The following is a 13,468-nucleotide window of genomic DNA, read 5'->3' as shown; positions in this document are numbered from 1 at the left end:
GAAAACCAAAGTCTTTCATTGCCTCTTTTCGTATTCAAAATTCTAAATAATTCTGCTCTTGGTGAGCAGCTAATTAGGATCTCTCCAGAAACTTTGTTGCAGATTATACAGCCCTACATCATCAGAAGTTAAGTCTTGGTCCCTTACATTCATAGTGATGGTGGTTACTACTATTCTCAATGCTACTTTTCAAGAAGTCAGGGATAAAAAAGGAATTTCATGTTCCTGTAACTTTAAAATAGGTGGTATTTTTCCCTCCAAAAGCCTATCCCAATCCTATGAACAAGCTATTTTAAGAAGAAGATGATAATACCAATTTTGGAGATTTTTTTTTTTAAACTTATTTTATGGAAGAAGTCACTGAGTAACAAGATAAAGTTTTTGAATTGTTGGGTTGATTAGTCAGGAAAGGCTGGAGATTTTCCCCTCCGATATTATCAACATATCATGGTTAACTCATACTTTATTGATGTGTGTGTGTGGTGGTGATTCTTTTACAATGTGTCCATGTATTATGGGTTAGAGTTTGGTTCAATGTAGCTTTCAGAAGAGCTTTATATGCCAAGATTTCTTAAAATTGGTAATTACGATTTATTTTTATTTATTTGAAATTTTACTAAGATGTGAAAATAGATTTTTTTATTTTAAAAGACTTTCTTAAGAATCCAGACAATTTTAAAATTCTGAACTTGTATCAAACATGTTCTTGTTAGTCAGATAAGGCTTTAGAATACAGATTTTTTTTTTTTTAGCTGAATGTAATGCCATGAAAATGTAACTTGGATTTCTAATGGTCTTGATAAATGCAAGTAATATCAGGTAGTTGCCCCTCAGGTGAGGGCTTCATGCTACACTAATACATATGTACAAAGTAAACCATTTAAAATATGGTTCCTTTGCATAACTCAGAAGTAGTGAAATGCCTATTAGTAATGTTCTTTTTTTCACCACAGAACAAAGCTATTAATTTCTGCTCCAATCTCTTGACATTGCTGCAGTCCTCTACACTTGTCTTGTGGCTGTGCATAAGAGCATTCTGCAGCCATTGTTGATATCTGCAGGAAGGAGTTCTGCTTCTGTCAGTGGATTTATCAGGAATTACAGATGGAGTAGAATTTACTCTGAAGTGATTATACCATTTGTGCTGTCGCTTACTGATTTAGAGTCAAGCTAGACTACAAAACTGGAATTGAAAGCACAATTCCTTTTATTGAACACTGTCAAAAACAGCATTATCAAAATTTTTGAGATGTTTCTGTTATCATATACTAGTCTATCTCAAAGAAATAAAGCCCCACTTGCTCTCTTGGCAGCACATAATAAGTTGATGGATGTAGTTAAGTTGGGGAGTTAAAAATGCATTGAAAATAATGGGCCATAACATTCTAGGGTTAACATTTATTCATAGATGATGCAATTAAATAAAACAGGCATTAACTTCAAGGTCAGTCAGGGAAGTAATAAAAGTGAGTATTTTAATTGAATTCTAATTGCCCCCCATTGGTACATGTAAGTTAAATAAAATAGATGTCAGTCCTGCAAATTATAGTTCTGTTCCTAATTAATTTTTTAATTCTACATAGAGTCATCCAGGCTCTGGACCTTGTTGTTGGTTTATCCATCCACTCAGTTCCATTGAGGATAAATTTGGAGTATGCGGTACTAAGAATTTATAATACGTTGTTCTTCTTGTCATTTTAAGAATCTGAATCAATAAAGAAAAGTGTACCAAATAGAAGTATAGATTTTAAAAAACTATTTCGTTAAGTATAGTTCCAAATACTTAATTATACTAATTGTAGCAACAGACATACAGCTTCATCTATGCATGCACAGCGGTAGAGATTGGAAATGTGGATTACTGGTTCTGCAAATTGAAAGTTACCTTGGTTCCTGATGACTTTACCAGACAGTCTCTATTCACTCACAATATAAACCTATTGGAAGCTAAAAGAAGTACTATGTTTCAAAATAAATGCAAGCTGTCCAAAAATAGAATTCTGCTGAGAAACAGGAAGGGTACATTGCACTCCACAGATTTTCATGTAGGTGTGGGATATCACTAAAGAGTTTACCCATAGTGTATATGTAGGCAATTTATTTGTATTTCATAAACTATTTGTATCGTAGTTTCTTTTAAATTATTGGTTTTTAAAAATTCAGTACTGGACAGAAGATGTGTCCATATTACCAAAGAGAACCTTGTGAAAGAAATTGTATGTCAGTGTGTCTGGTTCTGACAACTTCTTCCCTTCTCATATGTTTGTAATGTATCCTTTGGTTTAAATTTAGAGGAAATCAATCTTTTTTTATCAAGGAGAGAGAGGTTGCTTATCTTAGCAAAGTAATTATATTAAAGGAAGAATGTTAATGTAAATGTGTGAAATGATACTGTAATGCAGTACTCTTTCATTTACATCAAGAGAAATTGCTTGTTTGGCCTAATACCTATCCCATTATAATCAAGGACAAAATGCTAACCTGATGTAAGTTGGGAGAGATCACCAGAACTATTTGAACTATTTAAATTGAATTAATATATTTCAAAACTATTTCCACAAGAACAAATTATTATCACATATCTAGCACATACATTTTTAGTCTGTTAAAAAAAAAGCAATAAACCAATACAAAAAAAGGAAGAGAGGGTGGAAAAAACCTCAGTCTTTTTAAACTTTAATTATTAAGCAGTTTTAAAAGCATTCCCCTACATGGTAAGGGAATTTTTAATGTGCTTTAATGAAATATTTAAAAACTTTCTTAGTGTTTTGAAATCTCATTCACTCTAACTTGTTTTAGTTTCACAGGAATTTAAATATACCAAGATCACGATTATAGAAGTTAAGAGACATATTAGCTATTTTAACTCAGCAATGACTTTATAAATAGTGTACTGTACCTTTATGTAACAGCTTTCATCATCAACAATCTGAAGTGCTTTGCAAGGTACATATTTTAGAAATTGCTTCTGAATGGAGTAAGTTTGATTGCAGCTCTGTAATGATACCTATTACAGTATGAAGCAGGAGAGTAGGAAAAAATAGAGAAGTATTGTATCAGTACAAAAAGGAGCCCAAACCACAATAACTAAGTGTAGTAAAAAATGGGATAACTGAAAATTTCACAGTATTCCTTCAGTTTCAGGAGTTATATTTTTTTTTTCATTTGCTTCATATTGTAAGACCTTTTGACCACTTTGTATCAAATCCAATTTACTTGGTTGAAGATGTCAGCTTTTGAAACAGTTGTTCCTGGATTATTTTATCCCACTACTCATTTTTCCTAGTTACTTGGTTTATCCTGAGAAGTGACCATTAAATGCCATGAGCTGGCTAAAATTAGAAAATCAAGAAATTTGAAACAGGAATACAGAGGAGCAAGTTGGAGCAGCTATCAAGTGTTAATAGGGCTTATTTTTTTACAAAGGAAAATGCATCAAAATGTAGACATCATACAGAATATTTTGTGATGGATCTAAAGGTACAATGTTCAGTATGTTCTGTAGGTCTGAGTTTTCTTTATATCTCCCTCCTTTTTAATCTTATATTTTATATGTGCAAAAAACACAAAAAGAATGGGATTTGGCAAAAGAACTTTTTATTATGAGCCTGTGTCCCTTCCAGTTGTAGGAAACATAAAATAATTAAATTGTATTTTAATTTATAATAGGTATCTACAAAGGTAACTTCTGACTTAAGAGGTAGTATCCTTATAGTATTTTTATTGCCATGGACCTCTGTGCTTACTTCACTGGTTAGTGAAATTTCTAAGGGATACAATAGCTTTTCCACTTGACCTGTAGTGAAATGGTAACTAGCTTTGTTTTTCCATAAACCTGGAAAATATTTGCCCAAATATTAGGGAAAATTCTGACTCAGTGTATGTTCTTTAGGATAGTAATTATTTTAGATGATGTGGAGTTTCTAAGAGAGATGTGATGTATTAAAAAAAAAAAAATAAACATTTCTTGATGTCATATGTTGCTGCGCCTTTGGGGGGGACCCTCCGGGATGTCCCCAGGGGGTCCCCTAAGCTGTGAGTTCGCTGGTAGCAGCAGGCAGGCAAGGAGACTCCACATGGCTTCTGAGAGTGCTCATTAGATGAGGGTTTACTGGGGGTCCTACCCCCGGGAGCAGCATGGTTTCTAAGGAACGGGGAGGGGAGGGGGAGTGAGGGGGGAAAGGGGAGGGGGAGAGAGGGGCCGAGAGAGCACCGGCCAGGAGAGCCGGCTAAGGACTAAGAGAGAGAGCCCTGTCCCCCCGGCATACTTAACAGGGAGATTCAAAGTGGGCACAGAACAAGATTGGGCCAATGGGATTACAGACACATGACACCTCAGGGGAGGATCACAGGCTTGGAATAAACCATACATTTTCGAGGTGTGAGACAGAGCATACCATTTAACCAAAATATAACACCACAGGCATAAGAGTACTTAATAACAAATATTTTTACATTTTTTGGGTTTTTTGCAGGCTTAGATCCAGATAAGCATCTAGGAAAAACTCTAGGTGAAATGGAGCCTGTTCTTCTGGAGGTAAGTATAACTTAAAGGATATTCATATAGTTAAACTTGCAGTTAAAAAGAAACACAGGCAGAAATTCAGTAAAATTAACTTAATAAAAATTATTTACTTTCATAAATTGGGCGTTAACCCAAAGCTTAGCTTTGTACACTGAATATAAGCCTTTGCTAAGCACTTTTCATATCAAAAAAACATTATTTCTTGATATAGTTCACAGATGGTGTCGCCATCTTTAAAACAGACTAAAAGCATGAAAACTCAGTGTTGCAGGAACACTAACTGGTATATCAATATGATACAGCTAAATAATTGTACATTAGAGACTTGCACAGCAAGAAATAGTAGTGGCAAAATCATAAGTGATACAAAACTTCCCTGAAGATTCCTATTTGCAGGTTTCCTGCTGTTTATACAATCAGACTGCATACAGTGGGGCCTTTAAAAATTAAATAAGAAGTATATTCTTGAGGATGTATTTAATTCTGTGCAAAGGACTGTGTGTCCTCATACTAGGATAATGCTTCTTGGCAGAGCTAGTAGATTTATTTAAAGAAAAATCATTCAGCTAGGGAAAAGAAAAAACACCAGATTTTGTACTTGAGGTTTCTTCGAGTTTGATGTAGAAGCATCAAAGATCAAGCTAAGTAAATTTTAAGAATAACAGTTCTGAAATTATGTTTTCATGTATTGTCTGTGACAATGCCAGTTTACCAGAATTCCTTGTCCTTGAGCATGTTAGATACCCACAATGACTGCATGTCTCTTAAAAGGGTCTTGACATAGCTTTCAGTGTAGGCTGTCTAAATGTCCACAAAGTGATGTCCTAAAAATACTTTTCATTATTAATCTGGGTAGTTACTGGTCAGCCTGGCTTCATAAGTAGTTTGTTTTGTTAGAACACCTAAGGGTATGGCAAACTTGCAGAAGAGAAAGAAAAAGTAACCATAACTTTAAAAATCTTTTGCTACTTAAAGATAGAGAGTTACATAGCAATTATATCTTATTTTACTCAATTTTTTAAAATTTATTTACATAGAGAGGAAAAGATAGGTAATTGCTGCTTGGGAAAGCTGGAAAGGAATAATTAAGGTACATAACATTCAAATAACCTTACCTGAAGAGATGGTGTTGGTCTGTTCTTAACTTGAGGTTTATTGCTTCAGACCTGGAGAATTTGCCCAGAAATCTTCCCCTCCTCCTTCCTGGCCCTCTGCTATGTAAAGTAACTGGTATACAATCCCATTCATTATCTTTTTTTGGAAGTCTTGTTTCACTTATTTCTTAAAATAATCTCAACATTCTGCATTCACAGAAAGCTTCTGTAATCAAAATTCAGGTTGCAGCCTCAGTGGGGTTGCAACTACTCACCTCAGTTGAATCAATCTTGATTTCTTTAAAACTGTAGCAGCAAGTATTGCAATTTTAATTGTACTAATAAGAACTATTCTTCTGCATTTCATTTCACCATAATTCATTTTTAAAAGAAAATAATAAACTATGAAATCCAAAAGTACCTGGTATTTTTTATGAATTGCATACATTCACCATCATGTTGGATGTCTTAATTAAAGTGATTCTTACTTACTCGGTTTCACTGAAATTATTACTATCATGGTTTTTAACACTTCTCAAAACCCACATTTGATGATTTTATCTTTTATTGATACAACAATAAACAATGCAGTGACTGGCTAAAGTGTACAAACAGGGCATTCTGACACTGCTTGCAGTGCTTGTCAGGCCATTATAGAGAAGACTGCACAACTGGTTATTTGTTCATTTGACTGTTGCTTGTGCATATGTATGCTATGAAAGTCAAAGCCATTACAAAGACTTTTTCTGCTGGATACTTAGTTGGCTTTAAGGCCTTATAAAACCAAATTGTTAACTATAAACTGAAGAAAAATACTTACAATGTGAAAAATACTCACAATGTGAAAAATACTCTTTTGCAAACCAGTGAAGTTTTCAGCATCAGAAGTTCTGGCAGACAGAATGTGAAAACAAGGAGTTCACAGTTTCCAGTAAGGGAGATAAAATTTAATATTCTGACCATACCATATAAAACACCATAATGCAAATATCCAAAACTGCCATGGCTTTATATCCCAGTGATCTTTGATTTGTACTCTATTATCTAACCAGTAATTTCAAATTTTACAGTAATTTGTTTTTCTTGTTGGAGTTTTTTGCTAATATAGTTTTTTCTTCTTCTTTGGGATTGTTTTTTGAGTTCTGTATTGACATCTGGTATTGTTTTACCATAGTTGTTTATTCATTTAAGTGCAGGGTATTTCATTACAGCATTTTTCCAAGTGTGATATACAAGTTTGTGAGAATTTTTTGCAGTTCTGTTTGGAATTAATAAAGTAATGTTCTCTGTGTTCTTCAGTTCTGTTGAAAATCACTTTATATCTGAATAATTTCAGTGCCCAGAAAAATGCCAATGTCTTTGATAAAGAGCCACAAAATGTCATCTATGTTGAGTAATTTGGGACTTGTAGGGAGTATCTTTTACCTTGTACTCACAAAGTTCAACTTCTCTGGTACTACAGATCTGGAAATAGAACTCACTCGCTTCTTACCTTTTTTTTTTTTTTTTTTTTTTTTTTTTGTGTACTAAACATTTACCTTAAGGAACAGTCAATGAGACCAAAATTAACTTGTATTACTATAATGCACCTGTTAGAATTTGTCTTTTGGATATATATATAAGAAATAAGTGTGAGCTAGTCATTCTCCTTTTAGCAAAAAATCTCTGGTTGAGGCATTATAAGAGTGTTGGTTAAAAAAAGTCCCCAACAAATAAATACAAAACCCAACCCTGATTTCCTCCACTCAATTATTTGACTTTGAAAACATATTAGCACCTAAACTTTCAGTCTTCTGATTTACTTTATTTTATGTGTACAGTAGAAATTATAATAATTACTGACATAAAGGTGAGGTGGTTTTTCTGCAGTAGCAGCAGAAAAATGGAGGACTAGTGAGTGGGAAAAACTTTTTGCAATTTTTTTCAAATTACTTTCAGAATGTTGAACTTAGGAGTGCAATGATGATCTTCCACCCATACTTTTAGCAGGGGTGAATATTACTGGCTCAGGACATTAGCATTGTAGAAAGGAAAGTTTTTGAATTATTGCTTTTTTCTAATTGATAGGTCTTTGATTAGTTTTTGAGGAGTGGTTGCTAGATAATTGCTAAATTATTAAATTACTTTCATGTCCCAATGTTTCCTCTGTAACAGGAGTCTCAGCTTTTTACACTAAAGAATTTTCTGTCAACTTATGTCTCAGGTTGTGATCCCACTCTTTTTTGAACTTGTTAATAGAATGGCAAATGGACATTAAGGTTATATTTGTCTGTAATTCTATCTCTGCCAATAGGCAATAGGAAAATGTTTATTTGTATGCTTGCCTCAAAAGTTGATGAGCATATCTTGATGTACAGAGCATTTCTGTAAATATGAGAGTTTATTAAGTCTTACAATTTCTGAAAGGGAACAAAGGAAAAAGGAAGCATTTGAATTCAAATATTTATCTTTGATTATGAAAGTTAAAGAAGGAAGCTTTAATCCTTGTGTTTCATTCTCAAGGTAGGAAGAGACTGTTCTTCTGGTGATGTTTGGACTGGTCATTTATATGTATCTCATTTATATGTGTATCCTCTATCTCATTGTGTACTTAAGATAAACTTTGTGCAGTCTGGAAGATGGTTTCATCATAGATTTCTTTTGGAGTTTGAAGTGGACTTGCATTACTTGCAATTAATTATGTTTGACTTAAAAATTTGCAGTTTTCTGGCTCATCTATACTAGAAGGCAGATTTAGGAATCATAAAATTTGGAGTCCATGCTGTTCTGTTATTATTAATTTAGCATCCAATTTGCAAACTCAAATAATCGGTCTTCAAATAATGTTAATATTCTAAATTATTAACAGGCAAAATTCTCATGCCATTGATGACATTTAAAAAATATTGCTGACTTTGTGAAATGTACGTTAAGGATCTGTTCTATGAGCTGCTAAATATCTTTTGGTTCTATTGACATTTGTGACAACTGAAAACCCTTTAGCACCTTGTATAATTGGTGTCAAGAATGATGTTGAAACCAGTGACATTGAAAATGAGAATTTCTCACAACAAAGATAGGAAATAGTCTCAGATCTTCTGAGTATTCAGTGCGAATTGCCAATAATTATTCTAGACACTGCTTACAAGCAGAGCTACCAATTTTGAAAGTGATTTGTAAACAGTCACTCCATGTATTTGCTGTGGAAAGGTTACTGTTAGAAAGATCTTTCCTGGTTTTCTCTCTTTCAAATTTTTAATAGTTTTCTTTAGGATTTTTTCTTTTGTTTGTTTTTTGTTTGTTTTTCTTTAAATAAAGTAAGAATAAAAGGTTTTGACTAACTGTTTTGTAGGTTGTCCATTCTTGTTGCATCAACAGTAATTATTCGTGATGTATTTGTCCTATAGAAACCTTGTTGCCATTGTTGACAGATGGAGTTCTCTTTTATGTCAGGAGTGTAATTTTTTAATGAGCACTTGATTAAAGGTTCTCTTTTGCTTCTTTTCTTTGAAAGAAAATGTGAAAAGGAAAATTAAAAATAACTCTCATAACAAGATACTGAAAAAATGTTTCAATCATGCTCCAAAAGATATTTTGATTTTACAGCACCACACAACTAAATATTCACATAGAACATTACCAAAGTATTATTTTCTCAGAGCATTTTCCTTTTCTGCAAAATGATGGCTGAAGATTATTCAGGCCTTTGGTTTAAGTAACTGAAGTTATAAAAACTCTTGCAAGTTTGTAAGTAAGAAGCTTTGAAAGAGAATTGTAAAGTAACAGGAACTACATTCTGCGGCGCTGCGTTCTTTTCCCCGGTCCTGGGCAGCTCTGGAGAGCCCGGCTAAAGGCGCTGCTTCTCGGCGGGACTGGGGCTGCCACATGGCCCAGGTGCTGTGGCGTTCAGCACAACAGAGTGGGACTTGCTGCACTCTGTAACTGGTGCTGGAACAAGGCAAAGAGGCGAAGGAATGTCCACTCTGTCCTGCGTGGCTGGAGAGGGTTTATTGTCGCGTGAAGCTGCGATGGAGAACAGCGGCCGCTCCCTAGTACCACATGGACAAAATGGCGACAGGACCGAGGGCGCATGGGGTTTTATAGGGGGCAGGCAGACAGGGGCGGAAACCCTTCTGCCCAATGGGGACAGACAACGGGGGAGTGACGAGGACCACAGCAACCAACAGGAACGCGACAGGGGTGGACACAGGGCTCCGGGACGAACAGGGACGCGGGGATGGGGTAACAGACAGGGAAGTTTCAGGAATGAACAGGGGGTGGTTACAGGACTGACGTGGGGAATCTCCAATGGCAGGCAGCCTGGAGTGAACCATCGCAGGGGTAACAGGGGTGTACAAAGAACCGGCTTACTAATATTATAAAACCCCTAATCTGAACACAACCCAGGATACAACAACATTCAGTTTCAACAATAAAAATACAGTATCATTTGAATATATGTAATAGACTTGCTACACAAATATTCTAGTAGCTATATAAAAATGTAATCTATGATGTATAAATATCCCAGTCTTATCTTTGCCTCAAAAGAAACAGTAGATTTGGAATTATCATCTAGCCTCCAGACAGACTTTTTCTAGCCCCCTGATGTTCTGGAGAACTGTATTTTTACTTTGACTGCAGAAGCATCATGGGTGGGCTTCTGTTCCTCTAAGGAAAGGCATAAAGGGGTTAAATAAATATTCCCAAAAGTAACACTGGTGTTTGCAACGGAGTTAAGGACTGCAGTTCAAGTTCTTATGAGTCACTTAAAGCAGAATGTTAGTGCTTGTTTAATGTTAAAAAACCTGGACAGGGTTTGGCTTGAATCAGTGCAGCAATGGTTTATAAGGTGATATAATCTGGTACTGAGGACATGAATTTCTGCTGTAGACAGAAAGGGTGTCCCCATGCTCAGATCTGGTGCTTGATTACTATCTGTCAATACAGTACATTGAAACAGTAGTACAGTGAGCTACTGAGCAGTTATGCGCTCCTTACTCCAGCAAAAGAACTTCGGTTCATGCTCCACAGCTGGTCATTTGTAAAGCAGGAATTAATTAAGATAGTCATGTCTCATATTTTGAATGTTTCAGTTTATCTACTTATGTATTTAAGTGAGATATCCAGAGCTTCAGGAATATTCGTAAATATATGTTGATTTTGAAAGTATATTAAATACAAGTTATAAAAGAAACAACATGTTTCTCTTTAAATCTTGCTTTAGCTTTTTGCTTTTGACTTAGAAAATTCTCATTTGTTTTGTTAGATTTTTTTGAAACAATATTTACCTAAACATAGAATACAGATTCTGAATCTGTTGTAAAAAAATGTGTTCACAGTATACTTCTATGTGAAATGCTACTTCTTGTGTTGACTCACAGTAAAAGTTTCTCCTCCAAGTGAAATAGATATACTAAAGAAAGACAAGTATGGGAGTCTGAACAAGCTTTCGTGGCCATTGAGAAAGAAGAACTAGGAATCAATTTGTTAATCTAAATATTACAGTGCCAGTTCTATTTAAAATGTAACACATCAGTAATTTTTAATCACTGTTAGAGGCATACAAAGAAATCAAGACCTGACTGTATGATGATTGGGTTTTTTCAGCCTTGTAATGCATAGTCTTTTAGAAAGTATATGTCATGGTTTAACCATGCATGTACTAGTATGCAACTGCCAGTTGCATACTACTAGCAATAGTAGTATGTACTAGCAACTAGTATTTACTGGTTTTGACATTTTCAGCAAAATATGTGTAATAAACTTCTTTAGTATACTACTTACATGTTTCAATTTCTCTTTTTTGACAGCTTTCTGAGAAATACGGAGTCCATGTTTGTGGAGAAGGAGGGGAATATGAAACATTCACTCTGGACTGCCCTCTATTTAAGAAGAAAATAGTTGTGTAAGGAACAGTTTCTTCTATTTCCTTATATTAAAGCAATGGGAGCATCTTAAAATTTAGTTTGAGACAACTAGAGGTGGTAAGAGGTAACACATGGCATCTGCAGAGGTAAAACATGTTCTTTAAGTTCACAGACACTCATGTTGTCTAACACTGGCAAAGTCCTCTGGAAACCTAAATCAATACCTGACATGATGAGGCGTTCATAGAGGGCTATAAACTTTTTAGACATTTGCACTTTCGTTTACTTGCTGATTATGGCCTGCAGTAAAACTGGTACCTATACACTGACACTTTTATCCTTTCATGAAGTGTGAATTGCCTGTAATATTTATCTTTCATTACAGCTAAATTTGATAAAGTGCCACTTCAGTAGCCTGTGGGTTTCATTAACTCTGTATGTGTGTGTGTGTGTTAAGTTTAGTAGCTTAGAATGATAACAGTAAACACTTTTCTTCAATTACTAGAGGATATTTTAAATACAAACTTTGTATGAATCCATCTCAATTACACTGAATAGTTTATTCCTTTGACATTAATTGCTAAAACCTGTGTAGTGAGCTGTGGAAAATACTTGTGTCTTGTTTCTTGTAAGTCTGTTAAGTAGCTAGGCCTGGTTGCTTCAAGTAAAATATTTTGACTGCTGTTTTTTTCTGAAGGAAATAAACAGACCAGTAATTATGTATTGGTGATTGATTCTCAGTCATTTTAGTGCAGCTCCAGATTATGGAGCATATAGACACGATTGATACTTTCATGGTACAGGTCCATTTGTTTCACTTTTCTGTAAAACTGGGATCTGTCTGTGTAAGGAATAGAGAACCAAGAACTGTCAGCTCCACTTCAATGCTTGGTATTTGGGAGGAGAAGATCAATAGACAAAGTGGTTAAAGCACTGGCAGCTAATCTTGGCAGATGTCCACTGAAATACTGGTTGATTATGCCCTTGGTTTGGGATCAACCAAAGAGCAGTTTAAGTAGGAATATATTATAATATATTCTAAATGTATATCTGGTTATCAGTGATATAAAGACAGTTCAAGTGACTAGGAAAAGGAGAAGCAGAGGTGGTGTGTCTGAGTTGTCTTTATTTCTCTTGGTGATACTCCAAAAAATAAAACTTAAAAATAAAAGCACAAAAAATACATAAAAGAAATATTTAAATTAGTGAGTATTTAATAATAAGTATATGGCACAGTGGACTTCTAAACACTCCTTCAATGAGTTTTACTGTATGAACTTCACAAGAAAAATATTTTATAGTTTCTTCTTTAAATAAGTTATGACTTTTTTTCTACTTTGTACTCCTGCTTTTCATGTACACTGAATCCAAACAGACTTTGTAATGATGTTAACTCTGCTCGTAGAGTTTCCAAATGTTTATGTATACATGGTTCAGGTATACATCTCTCCTGGTTTCAGGTGGGCCAGGCTTAGATTTTTGCAATAGTTGGGAGGCACCCTGCCAAGGACCCCATTGTTATTTGATAGGACCTCACTTATTGCCAGGGTTGGGGGAAAGGGACTCAGGAACTCTCTCCCTCTCTCTCTGAGAGAGGAGTGTTCCTCCCAGTGGAAAAAACCTGGCAGAGGGGGAGCTATCTGTATTGTTCATTGTAGCAGGATTCTCAATGAGCATTTTTTGAATGTGAATCACTGATGATTGTGTTCTTTTGTTATTAATATTGTGCTGTTATGTTAATTTTCTTATCTCACTGCTGCTACCAGTAACTTGTTCTTATCTGAACCCATGATCTCAGCCTTTTGTGCCTCCAGTTCTCAACTCCATCCCACCACATGGGGAGGGGAAAACAGGGGCAGAGGACAGTGAAAGAGGAAGAAGTGTGTGGTTTTGGAGAGTCTCAGTGGGGGCACTGAATTTGGGAGTACCATTCCTAAAGTAGGACTGCGGCGGCGGCTGCCTGCCACAACCTCAAGCAGTCGAGAAGCGCCGGCCAGCAC

General features: G+C 35.2%; 1 protein-coding gene across 1 annotated transcript in view; it reads left to right on the top strand.

Annotated features, from left to right (window-relative positions):
- DPH6 (diphthamine biosynthesis 6) overlaps positions 1-13,468 on the top strand; it is a 199,988-nt gene that overhangs the window by 55,697 nt on the left and 130,823 nt on the right. The window contains exons 6-7 of the mRNA XM_053980646.1: positions 4,476-4,537; positions 11,412-11,506. Of these exons, the coding sequence (XP_053836621.1) occupies positions 4,476-4,537; positions 11,412-11,506 (157 nt within the window). The remainder of the gene's footprint in view (positions 1-4,475; positions 4,538-11,411; positions 11,507-13,468) is intronic.

Source organism: Vidua macroura, chromosome 6 (assembly GCF_024509145.1).
Source record: "Vidua macroura isolate BioBank_ID:100142 chromosome 6, ASM2450914v1, whole genome shotgun sequence".
NCBI classification, from domain to species: Eukaryota; Metazoa; Chordata; class Aves; order Passeriformes; family Viduidae; genus Vidua; species Vidua macroura.
This window is presented reverse-complemented; position numbering and strand designations above follow the sequence as displayed.